At 44.4% G+C, this 17367-nt stretch overlaps 1 protein-coding gene across 5 annotated transcripts in view; it reads left to right on the forward strand.

Annotated features, from left to right (window-relative positions):
* Positions 1-17367, forward strand: part of PRIMA1 (proline rich membrane anchor 1) — an 87404-nt gene that overhangs the window by 60397 nt on the left and 9640 nt on the right. For all 5 annotated transcript variants that reach the window (XR_008308012.1, XR_008308018.1, XM_053253090.1 and 2 more), the window contains one exon: positions 7155-7284. Coding sequence is in view for 3 of the 5 variants with exons in the window: in XM_053253090.1 (XP_053109065.1) it covers positions 7155-7284 (130 nt within the window). In the remaining 2 variants the exon portion in view is untranslated. The remainder of the gene's footprint in view (positions 1-7154; positions 7285-17367) is intronic.

Here is a 17367-nt window from a genome sequence, read left to right on the forward strand (position 1 = left end):
CCGGTTTGAGCGGTGCGAGTTCAAATCGGACCACTCTCGGTTCTAAGAACTGGCTCACAGGCTGGCTGGGGGTGGGGGTATACTTGTAAAGGAGGATCCGGCTAGCAGCCTAACCCAGGCTGGGTGAGCGGTAGAGCAGGAAGCCAGAGGAGGAAGCCCTCTGGCATCCCTCAGTGCACCATGCCAGGAGGGGAGGATCCTCCCTCAGCTGGGTGCTCTTGCCGCCCGGTTCACTATATGCTCAGGCAGTGTGCCTGGCCCTGGCACCGGGGTAAGGGTGTGCTCATGCCCTTAACCCTGGCTAAAATCTGGGGCAAACATAGGGTTAAGTGGGGTGGGAGCACCAGAGGCAAGAGTGATCTTGGCACTCCGCACGAGCAGCCGAACCCAGGCTGGGCTTCCCTGGCCTGGGTTAGGCTGCTTGTGAAAATAGTTTCAGTGAGTCAGAAGATATGTTTAGGGTGATTACTGGCATGATTGTTCCTGACATCGATGCACGCACGCACATGCATAGACCCCTGCTAACTGGGCAAAGAGGCACCTTTTAACATGGTGCTTCTCTTTATTTAGCAGGGGGAGAGTAACTGGCCCTGTCCACCCCCAGCACAGTACCTCCAGTGACTGTTGCTGGTGTCTATCTTGTGTTTCTTTTTAGATTGTGAGCCCTTTGGAGACAGGGTTCCATCTTATTTGTTTGTTGTTTCTCTGTGTAAACCGCCCTGAGCCATTTTTGGAAGGGCGGTATAGAATTAATAATAATAATAATAATAATAATAATAATAATAATAATAATAATAGACATATGCCAGGTCCGCATGCTGCAAGGGGGCTACCAGTACAATGGAGAAGGGCTAGAACTCGGTGGAAGAGCATCTGCTTTGCATGCAAATAGTCCTAGGTTCAATCTCTGACATCTCCAGGTAGACTGAGAAATACCCATCTGAAATCCTGGAGGGTCAGTCAGTGTCAAGAATACTGAGCCAGACTGACTACTTTTGGTATAAGACAGCTGGTCATTCCTGTAAGCCCTTTGTGAAATGCACAAGCCAACCCCTAAATGATTCCCAGTTTATCCAAATCATGGCCCATCTTCTAAAAAGAGTGGCTAAGAGTGACATCATAAAAGAGAGTCAAGTAAGTCAAGCTAAGAGAGTCAAGCCCCTTCTAATTCCCATGGCAGCAGGCACTAAAGAGCCTGGGCAGGAAAAGTCTGTTTTGGTAGATTTTGTAATCAAAGATGTTGTCAACTCACATTCTGATTTGAATAAGCTAGCTCAGTCTTTTTCTATGTTCTTATACGAAAAAGACAACTGCGGGGAGACATGATAGAGGTCTATAAAATCATGCATAGAGTGGAGAAAGTGGGTAGAGAGAAATTCTTCTCCCTCTCCCATAACACTAGTACCAGGGGTTATCTCATGAAATTGATTGACAGGAAATTTAGGACCAACAAACAGAAGTACTTTTTCACACATTGCATAATCAACTTGTGGAATTCTATGCCACAGGATGTGGTGACAGCCAACAACCTAGATGTCTTTAAGAGGGGCTTGTATAACTTCAAGGAGGAGAAGTCTATCAACAGCTACTAGTCGGAGGGCTATAGGCCACCTCCAGCCTCAAAGGCAGGATGCCTCTGAGTACCAGTTGCGGGAGAGTAACAGCAGGAGAGAGGGCATGCCCTCAACTCCTGCCTGTGGTTTCCGGCGGCATCTGGTGGGCCACTGTGTGAAGCAGGATGCTGGACTAGATGGGCCTTGGGCCTGATCCAGCAGGGCTGTTCTTATGTTCTTATATAGGTCTGTTCTTTTCTAGTTGTGTCTATGCCATTGTAATAACTGGGTTCTTTAACAATCGGAAGTCACAATACACTAGGAACGTCTCCTGCACAGATCCATGGAAGCATGTAGCAAGACATCATTTGTAGATCCATTGCCTTCTGCCCCCCCTTCACACTTGTGCTCTACTTCAGTTGAAAAGACAGGTTCAGAAGTAACAAGTAAACTCAATGGAAGTTTGGCTCTGACCATTCTACCCCAGAGGTTTGTGTAAGTGTTCCAAAGAATAATTGCTGTGATTGTGCAAGAGGAACTTTTCTAATGAAAGGACAAAACCAAACAAAGTTTTTTAAAAAGTGAATTTCTTTACAAGTAAAGAAATTTCTTCTTCGCCATATCTTTTAGATTGAGTACAAAATAGAAAAAAATGAATACATGTTCAGTTTTGTCGATTCTAATGGAAATGGGGTGGGGGGAATTATTTCCCTGTTGGACACTGTCCAACACAGAATCAAGCCAGTTTAAGCCTGTTAATTTTGTTGTCTTTAAGTGCACTTAAACTGCACTGGATTGTGGCCATTCTGCAATAGCAATTTGGGTTTTTGCAAGTCCAGTGGCCTGTGAAGGATTTTGGATTCTGACAGACCTCTCCAAAAACCGCATGCCATTATCAGTATCTCCTTTTGCTGTAAGATTTGATGCAATTTTCCCTGTCGCTCATGGCTGATCAAGCATTGCGGATGCATTTCTGAGGGTCAGGAACTGTGAAGCGAAGCTGATGTGGTGACATTCTGGATATGCCAAGGAGTCACTGAAACGCATTCATGAATACTGTACAAGATATTTTGTGTGTGGGGGGGTGTGTGTGTAAATTTGAAATGCATCCTCACCAACATCAATTTTGAAAGCGTAAATCTGAAATATATTTTTTTCATATGCCAAGTGAATGTTAGATGCATTTTAACATCTGTTTAAAAAAAAAACTGTAAATGTTGCAGCGTAACATGAGCAGTGCCAGACCTGCCCACTTCACTGTGGGACTTTAGGAACATAGGAAGCTGCCATATACTGAGTCAGACCATTGGTCTATCTAGCTCAGTATTGTCTTCACAGACTGGCAGCAGCTTCTCCAAGGTTGCAGGCAGGAATCGCTCTCAGCCCTATCTTGGAGAAGCCAGGGAGGGAACTTGGAATCTAGATGCTCTTCCCAGAGCAGCTCCATCCCCTGAGGAGAATATCTTACTGTGCTCACATGTCAAGTCTCACATTCATATGCAATCAGGGTGGACCCTGCTTAGCTAAGGGGACAAGTCATGCTTGCTACCACAAGACCAGCTCTCCTCTGTGACTTTGACACATGCAGCAATGCTGCTGTGCAGGTTGGCAATTCCAGTACTGATGACTCTTGCAGGATTACATGCCATGCACTACTTCTGCTGAGACTAATGTAAATGGTACACAATGTGCAATCGCAAGAGGATCAGCAGCACCAATGCACAGCAGTATTGCCACCCTTATTCCCTCTAAGGCATGCGCATGTGCGCGCACACGTAAGTTTTTTTTAATTTCTGCTCAGTTAATTTTCGATCCCGCTCAGGTTGAATCAGGAAGGCCCCATTCTGAATGCATGTGTGCAAACGCTGCCTTGATACTGCCGCCCAGAACAAAACTTATTCTGCTCACAGATGAAAAAAATTAGAGGGAACACTGATTGCCATGTGTGTGAGAGCCAGGCAGGTCTGGTGCTGCTTTTGTTACACTGCAGGACACGTAAGTGACTGTCTTGATTGTGAGGTATAGTTAGTACAAGCCTTGGCTGTCACTCCAAATAGATGTATTCATAGGGCTCTTTCATACAACCAAACAGGGCTGGGCAAGAGGGAAGGGAGGATCTGACTTTCCTGTCTTTCAGACAACTGGAGCCTGCTCTTGGCTCCGCCGTGTGTAGCCCACACGACCCCCGCACTGGTGTTCTCTGGATCTGCGATTGGGAGCTGGGGCCTCCAGCAATACCACAGTGCAGTGTGGGAGTAGCAGAGAGGCAGCCCACATTACTGCAGTAGGTCTGTTCTGCCTGGCCCCTCTTTCCAACCGGCTCTATGGTTAAAATGGCCACTGGCAGCCTCAGAGCACCTTTAAATGGGGCGGCTGCACGGACAACCAAAGAAGAAAGTAGGGTGGGCTTAGTTGTCCTCCTACCTCACTTTTTACCTGGGCAGCAAATCTGGACCACCCAGGTTAAGCACGACTAAGTCGGGAAGGCTCCTGATGCCCCAGATGATCAGAGATTCCTGGGTTAGCCCTCTCCTACTCCGGAATCTCTGGTTGTAAGAATTCCAATATGTTGAAACCGAAACCTCAAAACTACTTTTTGTTAGGTATATCCATATGTATCCATACTTATACAGCTCTCTGTTTTATAAAAGGTTGCCAGTACTTCTGCCTTGAAATATGCCTCTTAGTGAGTATCTGAGAGGTATAGCTGTTGTTTAGCTTCTTCACTCACTAGGAGTTGTTGTACTGGGCAGGCTCTGTAGTATATTTGATCTTTTTTTCCTGTTTGAAAAGCAGGCCTCCATGCCATATAACAATCTGCTTTTTAAAGCCCCCAGTTTGAAAAAGTAGTTTGTGATGTGGCATGGGGGAGAGCCTATCCCAGGCGCTAAGGAGCCTAGAAATTTAACCATAGTGCCTGGACTAGGATATTAAGAGATAGAGTTATTTAATAAAATAGTTGTCGTAGGCAGCCCTGTTTCTGTTTATGAGTAAGTATCTTATTTGTAAAAGGAGTAAAGAGAAGTCCATTTAGCGGCACCTTCCACAGTGTTTGTCACTAAGTTGGTAAGTCTGTCAAGTGTCCATTATCTGGCTCCTAAATTTTGGGGCTGGCTCCTAGATCCAAAAAAAGGCCAGTTTTATATTGTAAGTTGCCTTGATGCCATCCTGGCAAAAAGTGGGGTGTGAATTCTATAAACAGACACATTCATATTTTTCAAAACTGAAGCTCCTGGTGAGATGCATTAGAAAGTGGTCCCACAATAAGAGAATAACTGTTGTAAGACAGAGATTTTGGACTGTGGGCATCAGGAAAAATATTCTTTTTTCTTCCGGTAAAAAAAACCCCTGTACTCCTTTTTCTCCACTCAAGGTTATTATGACAGCAACTATAACTGTGGTTACAGACCTTGCCATTTGTTCTAGATACATCTTCTTTAATTTAGTGTAAAAGTCTAACAATAGCAGCATGCCATTTACTCAGTAAAAGAAATGCCAAATCTGATGAGCAGCCACCAAGAAGAGATGGTGGTTGCCAGCAACATGTAGAGGCTGTTCTCTCACACAGGCAAAACTGGGCTAACAAAGCCAAGGCCCGTCTTCCCCACACGCGAAAACCGCTGATATCGTGCCCGATCCCAGTGGTGCCTCGACGGCAAACCAGCCACACTCTTAAACAGGGTTACGGGAGCTAGCACTCCCTTAGACCCATTTTCTTGATCAGCTTCCAGCTGGGGCTGGGAGACTGTGTGGCTCCTGGCCAGCATTGGGGAAATCTCCATAATGCACTCACCCCATTATGGGAGTTGTGAGGTGAGGCATCCCAACCCTCCGCACTGCTGGAGAAGGCAGCTGCACGTCTGGGTGTGCGATCTCCATACTCAGAGCAGCAACAACCATCGTCGATGGGTAGGTAAGCTTTTCAGGGCTTCCTCCTCACTGTCCCATAAGCGCTTTCTCATTGATCATGAGAAAGGGCTCGTTGTCTATGAACGAGGCTAACTAATTTTGGCCATAGGTACCATCTCAGGGGGGAAATTAATAATAATAATAATAATAATAATAATAATAATAATAATAATAATAATATTAAAAATATTCATATTCAAAATCAAATGAATAATAATGATAATAATAAATGCTCATTGTGATTTTTGGCAACATCCACCTCCCTAGAGATGGAAAATAGATGACAGCATTGTTGCACTTGCAGCTTTCTCTTCCCCTTCTTTATCTCTACCCTCCAATTATTATGGTAAAATTGCAGTCATTCTGCACAGAGCAAAGAGTTAGGGTCAGGGTTATGTTGTACTCTCTCCATGGAGAACATTCCTTCCATTTTTCATTTCCATTTCTCTGACAAGATCAATACCTTTTAATAGTAGTTTCTGTGTTTTTATAAAAGCTTTTAAAACACCATTACAGATCTGGCTGCTGCAGGCCCAATGGTCAAGACAATAAAAGCATGACGACATACACAAAGCTGAAAGTATTGAAATGCGATCACCTATCTGCAGTCTCTAGGAGTGTAAATCTTGTAAGAAATCACAATGAGCATCCATCCTCCCACATGGTACTGACCACCTCAGCTGGCTCATGTACGAGTAGAATTGTCTTCAATTCTGACCCCATCTCAGTGAACTAAGAGCTAGTGCAGGTGGACATGAAAACATAAGCTAGATCAGGTCCAAGGCCAGTCTAGTCCAAACTACTGTTTCCCACACTGGCCCACCAGATGCCTCTGAGAAGCCCACAGGCAAGAGGTATGTGCATGCCCTCTCTCTTGCTGCTGTTCCCCTGCAACTAGTATTTAGAGGCATCTTGCCTCGGAAGCTGGAGCTGGCCCACAGCCACCAGTCTAGTAGCCATTGATAGACCATGAATTTGTCCAAGCCCCTTTTAAAGCCATCCAAGCTAGAGGCCATCTCCACAACCCAATGGCAGATAATTTCATTGATTAAAATATGTGCTGTTTGAAAAAGTACTTCTGTCGGCCCTAAATTTCTCAACTTTCATTTTCATGGGATGACCCCTAGTGTTGGGAGAGAGGGAGAAAAATTTCTCTCTGTCCACTTTCTCTACTCCATGCATAATTTTATGCACCTTGATTATGTCTCCCCGTGGTCACCTCTTTTCCAAATGAAAGAGCCCCAGATGCTGTAGCCTTGCCTCATAAGGAAGGTGTTCCAGGCCCCTGATCATCTTGGTTGCACTTTTCTGCACCTTTTCCAGTTCTATAATATCCTTCTTAAGATACGGTGACTAAAAGTGCATGCAGTACTCCAAATGTGGCCGCACCATAGATTTGTCTAAGGGCATTATATAAGTATCAGTATCAGTCTAAGGGCATTATAATATTAGCATTTTTATTTTCAGTCTCCACCTGGAGAAATTGTTGTTAGCACCTGATCTGCGGCTGGTGCTGTGGCGAACCATTGCCGTGTTTATTACCTGTGGTGGAAAGGGGGACAGCTCTACTTGGATATAAACTAATTTATTTGGCCATTTGCCTAAATTCTGGGTGACCTGATTGGCTCATAAGCCTCTTGTTTGCTAGCATTCAGCTGAGTGTGTGTTCTTTGCCATCATTATCTTTTACAGCTCCCACAGCTCCCATTTGCCCCACTGGAGAGTCCTGGTGGCCAGGCCCGGTTATCATTATAGCAGCATGCTGCACCACGCCACTGTTCCTCTTTCTAGTTTTCATCATTTGCTACAAAGCCATAAAAAGGTAAGAGTGTGTGAGTCTGTGTGTGCATGTTCAAGTGTAGAGCTGCAAGATAAGCTGTTTTATGGATGGTGTCCTGGTCAGATATTGGGCTGCTGGGCATCCTGCAAAGACCTGAAAACAAGAGCAATCAGCATTTCTAAACTGGTTCATGAAGCAGTTCTCCAGTAGCTGAGAACCAGTGGCCTTGTGATTTCTTCTGCAAGAACTCCCGCTCCTCTTTTTCTCTTTCTTCCTGGCCTATAAGCCCTGCCTTGGGACCCCACCATTTGCACTTCTGCTACTACTGGAATAGACTCCTTCTCCTATTGCCAGAGCGCTCTGTTTGGCTGCATTCTTAGACATAAGAGAGGAGAAGCACCACAATGTCATTTCCCATCCTTCCTCTGCAGGCTGTCCATGGGGAGTGGGTGCTGGAGTGCTGCTGTGCTGCCCCAAGGACAGGCTCACAATCCGCCACCCTGCTTCATGGTAGTGCTAGCCCTGTTGATGGTGTTTTGAGATGTGTGGGAGTTTTGTTTTCTCACTGCAAAATTTGAAGAGGAAAATTCATACAGTCAACACTGATAATGCCAATGGCTGACATGATGCGCAGCCTGCCACCTCCATCAGGATCCATTGCAGGGATTTGCTGCTGCCCCAAGGCAACGACTGCAGAAGCTGCATTTCCACAGGATTCCCCATTGTCCTGATTGGAGAAACCTGCAAGAAGGCAGCTTCTACATCTGCTTCCTCAGGACAGCATCAGAACTTCCGTTGAAGTGCACAAGCGCCCCACAGCAGATCCTTATAGAGGCACTAGGCTGTGCATCATGTCAGCCTGTAACAATGGCCCATAATGTTAGAAACATGAGCAACATTTTGAAAGGTCTGGTCAAAGAAGATGTTCATTTCAGGCCTGGGCACTGAACAGATAACTGTTCTGGCAACAATTGAGCCTTCCTAGGGAAGGAATTCCATATTAGGGGTGCCACTACTAAGAAGGCCCTCTCTTTTATGACTCACCTACTGTAGCTTCAGAAGGCAAAACTCAGAGGAGGGCCTCCAGTGACAAGTGTTGCATTAAGGTAGGCTCATGTGGGAGTTCCTTAAATACCTGGGTGGCCCCAACCCATTTAGGCTTTTAAAGAGAAGCTGTACAACTTATGGACCAGCAGCCAGGCCATTGTTTCAAAACGAGTGAGGGGTGATCCTTTTGGTCAGCCCAGGTTAGAAACATAGCAGCTGTATTTGAATACCTAGCAACTGACTGAAGTTTCTGAGAAGTGTTCAAAGGTATCCCCACATATAATGCATTGTAATTTGCAGTAGTCTAAATTGAATGTTACTCACGCATAGATAACCAAGGCCAAGCTGTCTCTGTTCAGGAGAGCTTGCACTGGTGCATCTGTCTCAGCTGGGGAAGACACTCCAAGCCACAGATACCACTTTGGCCTCCCCTGACAAAGAAGGATCTGTCAGCATTCTCAGATGTCAAACCTGATCCTTTAGGGGGATGCATCCCCATTCACAAATGACATTGTAGACCCCCTCCCTAAGCAGACAAGCCATCCATTTATCACACCTCCATCATGTCTGTCTCCAACCTCTCATGATTGGGTAAGATGATTGAGAGGGTGGTGGCTGACCAGCTCCAAGCAGTCTTGGAGGAAACAAATTATCTAAACCAATTTCAAACTGGCTTTAGGGTGGGCTGTGGGGTTGAGATGGCCTTGGTCGGCCTGATAGATGGCCTTCGCCAGGGAATTGACAGAGGGAGTGTGACTCTGCTGGTTCTTTTGGATCTCTCAGCAGCTTTCAATACCATCGACCATGGTGTCCTTCTTGATCGCCTGCCTGAGGGATTTGGAAATAGGAGGCACTGTTACAGAGGTTCCGCTCCTATGTCTTATGTAGATTTCAGATGGTGGTGTTTGGTGACAGTTGCTCTTCAAAACGGGAGCTACTATATGGAGTCCCTCTAGGCTCCATTCTGTCAACAATGCTTTTTAACATCTACATGAAACAGCTGGGTGAGGTCATCAGGGGATTTGGTGCTGGGTGTTATCAATATGCTGATGACACCCAAATCTATTTTTCCTTGTCATCAATATTTATTTATTTATTTGATTTCTATACTGCCCTTCCAAAAATGGCTCAGGGTGGTTTACACAGAGAAATAATAAATAAATAAGATGGATCCCTGTCCCCAAAGGGCTCACAATCTAAAAAGAAATGTAGACACCAGCAAGTCACTGGAGGTACTGTGCTGGGGGTGGATAGGGCCAGTATATCAGGAAATATATCAGGAAATAACATTAGCCCCTTAAATGCCTGCCTACAAGCAGTAATGGGCTGGATGAGGGATAATAAACTGAAGCCGAATCCAAGCAAGACGGAGGTGCTCATTGTTGGGGGTCATAATCTGTAAAATGGGATAGAACTTCCTGTTCTGGATGAGGTTACACTCCCCCAGAAAGAACAAAGTGCAGCAGCCAGATTGGTCTATGGGGTACCTCAGGAGGCCACCTTATGCCTGAGTTGCACTGGCTGCCGATATACTTCAGGGCAAAGTACAAAGTGCTGGTTATTACCTTTAAAGCCTTGAATGGCTTAGGTTCATGTTAGCTGAGAAAGCGCCTTTCTCTAAAACATCCCCACCACTCCATTGAGATCATCAGGAGGGGTCGGTCTTCAGGTGCCACCAGTTCATCTGATGGCAACCTGGGATCAAGCCTTCTCAGTTCTCTCCCCTGTGTTGTGGAATGTACTCCCTGTGGATATAAGAGGATTATCTTGGAGGCCTTCAGGAGAGCCTAAAAGACCCATCTTTTTAGCCTGGCTTTTAATGATATCTAGTTTTAGTTTTAATCTGGATAAGTGTTTTTATTTTATTTTAATTGTTTTATTGTATGTTTTATATTTTAATGTAAACTGCACTGAGCCACTTTAGGCCATAATGTATATCAGGTTGGGTTTTGTTTGCCCTGAATAAGTAGAGCATTTCACTTCCCCAGGAAATCCTTTTGTAAATGCTCTGCTGAGTGCATACCCTTGGGGCTATTGGCAACATTCTGCAATAAGTTCCTTGATCCTTTTAAGGAGATATTTATTGATGAAATTCAGAGAGGTGAGACAACATAACTTCCCTCTGAAATAGCACTGCTTTATGTGCAGCAAATAATCTGATGTTATTCATTTGGAACTGAATGAGAAATTCACTTTTTGCTTTTGTTTCTATTATCACAGTAGTGATTTTTAAAGCGATGGATAGAAGGTACAGAAAATAGTACAGGATTCTACAAATAGGCTAGTTCATTGCTGATTAAATCAACATTTTCTTAGTATTGGACTCTGGTGGAAGAAATGCCAGTTTTCATATCTATGACTCTAAGCTGCTTAGGATGGGTTCAATCCAGTTCACCACAGCGACAATGCCTGTGTACAGGAGGAACTTTAGAGGGCACAACAGAGTCTTCTTTCCCCCTCCTCTCCTCATGGACCACACATATGAACACAACAGCAGGCACTGATTTATTCTGGATTATTTATCCTTGGGAACGGTCAACACCAGTGCTTTCTTTTGGCTTAGCAATTTATCCAGACTTCTCAGTTATTTTTTTCAACTCAGTCCTTGTGAAGTGAAGATATTTCTGAATATAATGGAAAATATACATACCATGTTTACCGGAATCCAAGAATAGTTTCCCCCTAGATTCTTAGAAATCAGAGAGCCGTCTTAAATTCTAATTCCTCTTCCTTGTGTGGTTAAATAGAGGTATATGTAATTGGGTGCAAGAAAAGTCAAAATCTAAATAAATCTAGTGCAGTCTGATATCTGCAAACAAATGGGTTTGTGAGATGATAAGGACTTAGGCCAATGGATTGGAACAGTCCTCAAAAGACACACACAAGAGACAGTGACAGATGCAGAAATGTTTTTAGTTCCAAGAGGTCACTGTCAATACATAATCTTACTGAGCGCATTTACTGCTCGAACCTTCAGTAAATTTGGGCTCAGATCCGGAAAATGTCACAAATAAAGTAAATTCTGAAGCCTTCGCACATTGTTTCTGCTTCCTGCTTTTTTCTGCAACTGCACTGCCCTGCATAGTACCCGTAGGTCCAGAGAGCCAATAAGAAGAGAATCGCTAAGGTCTTCACGCACTCAGCCTAACCAAGGCTAGGGCAACCCAGCCTGGGTTAGGTTGCATGTGTGAAACTCTGGGAGCAAGGTCACTCCCAGCGCTGCACCAGTGCCAAGCCCCACTTCCAAACCTGGCGTTTAGCTTAACCTTGGCCAGCGATCATCTGGGCAGTCACCGCCAGGTTAAATAGCTTTCCCCTGGCAGTGAGCTGGGGGCAAGAAGTGGTCACACCCGTGCCATGGGGCACCTTGGGATGCGGGGGGGGGGGAAGTCCTCCTGCTCCCAGCATCTCCCTCTGCTGCATTGCTGCTCATGTGGGCACACGGTGCAGTGGAAGGGAGAACAGCAGCTGCTCAGCTGCCAGGGAAGGAAGTTGAGCTCCTGCCTTCCCCACAGCCCATCCGCCCTCCCTGGTGAGGTTGTGTGCATGACCTCAGTGTCGACTAGAATGGGAATGGTCAAAATAAACACTGACAGCGGGATGCATGGCAGCTGACAAGTCCCAGCCTCCAGAGATCCACTCTGCTCCGTGCAGCACGGATCATGTGGGCATGCAGCAGTGCATGAAAGGGAACACCAACTATCGTATGGGGGTCAGGGGGGGAGTGGATTCATCCCTGCCTCCCTCCCTGCCCTGGTAATGATGATGGGAACAGCCTGTTTAATTTCTCTTCCTGCCTTTTTGCCTGTTGTGCCTGACCAAGCATTTCTTTACATATGCCATATCTGTGCAAGGAAAAGGTCAGGCTTATAACCAGATCTCTTTATACAAACAAGACATCTCAGGAAGTCTGTGCTTATTGAAACAAAAAAAAAATTATACCCTGCACTGCCTGACAACTTGCTCACCAAACCTTCATAACTCATTTATTCAGTGTTTTTCATCTTTCATTGAAAATATTCATATTGTAGTGACCCAAATGAGTATATATTTGTGTCCTCAGAAGAGCAATAAGATTTTGAGTAGCAGTCTAGAATTCTCAGCTCTTGTTTTCAGAATCAAGAAAAAAAATCTGTTCTCATTTCTCCACTCAAGAGAACAACTTTTTTAAAAAGTGTAGGAGAGTACTTCTGAGAACATGGAGAGTTTAGGAAAAAATACATTTTAAAAAGAGCATTCCAACATGACCTAGCTAGCTTAGAAGAGAAATACCTCTGACAGGCCTTGGAGTACATGTTTTTTCTAATTTGTGCACTACTATTATCCAAATCTACTGGAAGACAGGTCTTGCATCTGGTCTACAAATCAGGATCCAGGAACCCCATTCAAATTACAATGAGGGTGGAATTGTGCACCATATTTAATATTTTTGAGTTTATATAGAGGGAATAATTGGCTGTACTCTAGCTCTTATTGCAATATAGCATCGATCAACTTTTATTCAGTATGGGATCACCATTTCCTCTTCCATTCTGTTTGTCAAAATGAAAATTAGAAGAATCATTAATGAAATCACCTAGAATGGGGACAGTTGTATAGTCTTCTTCTGGATGGAATATTGAACTCAAAGCAACAGACCACAAATCCATTGGAATCCAAACAGTGCTGTCTTCTCCAAGTCCTTTTAAATTCCTTTGCATCAGCCAGTACAGCAGCTGACATTCTGTGCAGCTCCCCTCGGGCATTGTTAGCACTGTGGGAGATGCTGCATGCTCTTTTAAAAAGCATTCATGCAATTGCACAAGAGCGATCTTGTGCAAATGCTGAAATTGTGTGAATGCAGTTGCACCATGTGCAACCATTGGAAGCGATGCTGTGCAGAATGTCAGCCAGTGAGGCCAGTTAGAACAGCAGGTAATCTCATTGTCTCTTAGTCTGCAGTCCTGAACGCATTTACCAGGGAGTAAGCCCCATTGAGCACAGTGGGACTTACTCTCTAGTAGGCATACATAGGATTGCAATGCATAGTCAATATGCATAGGAATGCACTCCATGCTTTTTACAATGCAAGTACTTTGACCAGATGCAGATAAAAAGATTTAAGAGAGAAACAAGCAGTCTGGAGAGGGCTAAGCACTATAGTTAAAATAACATATGGGATGGGAGGAAGGGAGCATGCATTATGTAATCCCCTTTTAATTCTGGTAGCTCAGTGATATTATATTGTTATAAGATGCTTATATAAAACCAAAAAGAGCAAAAAACCCTCCTTTTGTTATGTAAAGTAAAGAGACAGTATCTGTCTCCTGAGATATACAAGGGAGAGCAAACCTGTGTTTCCCAGACCTTTGTGCCATTCCTCCTTGCAAGTAATTAGCAGACCTCATGGGAAATGCTCCAGATGAGTTTTATTTTAGCATCTGGAAAGGTCTCTTAAGAATTACCAGTCCCTCCTCACTACCAAAGATGACTCTTTCAGCAGGCTGTTTTACCTAGGGAAGTGACTCTTTGGCCTTGCTAGACGTGGAATGAATAACTACTCCTCCTGGTTGATCAAAGGATTTGCTGACAAAGAATACTGTTGCTGAGTCAGTAGAGAAACACCAGAGAATGATCTTTCATCACAAGCACATTGGTGTAACCTTTTGCTCTTTGTGAGCATCTGACAACACGGGTACCAACTAGTCCTTGAATAAATGGTGGTTTTTAAAATCTTCCGGGTGCTTTCCAGTTTAGCTGCTCAACAGCAGCAAAATGCTTCCATTCAAGCAAATCACATTCAAAATGTAAACAGCAGAGGGAGCACTCTCGCAAAAACTAACAACCCAGAAAAGCAGCAACTTTTTAATGCTATCACCACATCATAGCACTGTATCAAAGCCAGCAATTAAATCTGAATCAAGGCATCGGAAATGTGAACGGCCCCCTGCTGTCAGCGTAGGGACTGCGGTGTCACAGCACGGGAAATGTGGAAGCACACTTCCGAGATCCGCTGTGACCCCATTGCAGGGTGTAATCTGGAAAGCACCCAGATGACAGTTAGAACCATAAACCCTATTCAGACATTATGTTGTGCGAGTGTCTGTATACTTGTACATATTTTTGTGTGAATAATTGTATCTGTGTTCATTTTAAAAGTGAACCTAAGTACATGTCCCTCAAATGCATGGTACAGCCAGGAAGTATACTGCTTTACTGGGGGAAGAGAACTGGTCTTGTGGCAGCAAGCATGAATTGCTGCCTTTGCTAAGCATGGTCTGCCCTGGTTTGTATTGTCTCACTTTTATGCTAGCACACTCATCTGAATCCTGCTCATCATGGAAGGGGGACCCAATTCCTCTGTGTAAGACAAAACTAGGTCACTAAAAGTGTGCATAGTCTGTTTAATGCAGGACTTCTCAGACTGGGGGTTGGGATCTCGCTAGGGTGCCCCAAACAACTCAGAAGGGAGTTCTGAGACAGAAGCCAACAACCACTTGGCTCCTCCCCCTCTCACAAAGCCCATGGCAACAACAACAACAATTTATATACCACTTTTCAACAAAGGTTTCCAAAGTGGTTTCCATAGAGAAATAACAAATAAATGAGATTGACCCCTGTCCCCGAAGGGCTCACCATCTAAAAAGAAACATCAGCCTGTCTGCCTCATTTGGAGGAAGGCAGGCCCGAGGAAGGCAGTCTTTCCCTGCTTCCTCTCTGACAGACGCCATCCCTCCCTTGGCTCGGTCACTCACTCACTCACTGACTGGTGAGTGTTTTGCTTTGGTTTCAGTTCAGCCCGCTCGTCTCTCCCAGCGAGCCTGCCCCAACCAGAGAGTAGCTCAAGCTGCAGCCATTCATGTTGTTAAATTGGGAGGCAGGAGAGCTCTTGCCACCATCCTGCTCCGCTGCCACTCACCGGCAGCTTTAAAAGTTTTTGGTTTTTTTTTTAAACATAAGCCCCACCCCTGAGTGGCCTTGCCCCTTGGAGTCCCCATCCCGAATTGAGCCAATGCAATGTTGGCAACCCTAATACAAGGTATGCAGATGGTATGTGTGTTGAACATTACATTTGGATAGGGTTTCTCTCCAATTTGCTCCTCTGTGTTGGTAGAAATGAATGTCAAGCAGGAGCTGAAAATATTTAATTAAGCATCGTCTAAATTATACTCTCTTGGTTTTAGGACTCATGAAAATTCATACATGTGAATGATGGAAAGGTTACAGATGCGGAAGCCCCATTTCGAACCATATAGAAGTTTCATTTATACAGAGCTGAGTGCTCATTCTGTTTGGTACACAGAGCTAAATCAGGGAATTACTACATAGCAAACTCACTGTGTCTGGTATGTGTTGTAGCAAACGGATGAAATGCTAAAGCAGTGCCCATATTTCTGGCCACAAAGTGAGTATTATGGATATGAAAACCCTTCAGCTCTCACCGGTACTAACTGTGGAGCATCTGCCTTACCTTAAAACAAGGTACTGGAGTAGGCAGAAAAGCAAAATAGAATCAGAGTGTGGAAACAATATAATGAGATGGATAAAAGAAAGAAAAAGAAACAAATAGAAAATACAGTTGGCTTTGCGTCCACATTTCAAAATCAGACAAATAAATGGCCACTGAAAAGGAGCAACTGTTTTCCTCAAGGTACAACTTGTGTATAGCTTTAGGCTGCATGTTAAATATGCTATAAATCACACGCTTTTCAAACATGGGTAATTGTTTTTAGAACATGCACATTTTGCAGAGCTTTAGATACCCTTTACAAGCTAGGCAAAGCAGAACAAGAAGAATGATAAAGGTCTGCGTTTGTTGTGTTTTTTTAAAGGATAATTAGAAATGAAACCTGAAATGTATGAGGGTTGTATCCAGATTTGCATAAGCAGGAGAAAGCTCATGCAAGGGAACTTCCCTGCCCCTTTCTCACCATAGCATCCCCCTGTGCTCCCCAAAGACTCTCCTGAGGGGACAGAAAACCCTTTGGAGGGTGGTAAAATTTGATGTGGGCAGCTGTAGGAGGAGGAGTGCTGAAAATCGTATGGGAGCACTTTAGGTGATTAGAACTTTTCTCACAGAAGGCGACTTCCAGTTTCCCGCAGCTATTTCTGGCAGCTGTCCACAACCCATTCCACCCGCTTCTGTAAAGGCCACCGGACTTCAAGAGAGGCTTTGGGGAGTGGAGACTGCTTTGGGGATCAGGGGTGGGAAACGTTCCTTCGTGTGAGCTTTCTTCCACTTGTGCAAAACCAGATGCCAACTCATCACCCAGTATCACTATTGTTTTGCAAGATGAGCATGTTTTAGAATCATCCTCCTCCAGTACTGCTCTGGTTCTGTAATAACCAAGACCACAACTAACATTAACAGACTACCCTTCTTATCTGCCAAGAAATACCAGATAGATTTTGTGAAAATAGAAATTCTTCTATTATAGCCATGCTTCTAATCTTGTAATCAACCATCCTAAACTCTTCAACCTGTTCCCACTAAAGCATACTGTGCTGAGTGTTCTTGGATTCCTGAAATTATGTCGGCCCTATGCAGACCTAACATTCCCAATCTCATGCCCAAAGTTTTACACCAAGATTAGAAGTGAGTTTCCAGCCCGTTTCCGAGCCAAAACTGACTGGCATTTCTCATTGTTAGCACCAATTTAGACATAGCTTTACATCATGGTTAAAGCAAGCTATGGGGAGAATTTGCACAGGAGAGGGAAGGAGTAAGGGGAGGGAGCCCACTGCATGCTCCTGGTCTCCTAACCATGGCTGGAAGATTCGAAATGTTATGCCTGCAATCGATTTTGGCTTTGTATATATTTAGGCCACTGGGACACCATAACCATGAGTTTTCATATTCAAATACCTCTGAGGACAGTGGCTGTTGAGTGGGGGAGGGAGGGCTAACAGTTTGAGCCAGTTTGCTAATACAGGAGAACCTTCTTATTCACGGTTCTGCATATCTGCGGGGTGTATAATAGACACCTGTTTCCAGTATCCATGGATTTGATAGGGTTAAAACCCATGTGTCAACAGTTCCCAGAGGGCCAGAAGTGACCACTGAAGTCACTTCTACCCTCTATTTTGTCTAAAGGAGCC

Source organism: Hemicordylus capensis, chromosome 1 (genome assembly GCF_027244095.1).
Source record: "Hemicordylus capensis ecotype Gifberg chromosome 1, rHemCap1.1.pri, whole genome shotgun sequence".
In the NCBI taxonomy this organism is placed as follows: domain Eukaryota; kingdom Metazoa; phylum Chordata; class Lepidosauria; order Squamata; family Cordylidae; genus Hemicordylus; species Hemicordylus capensis.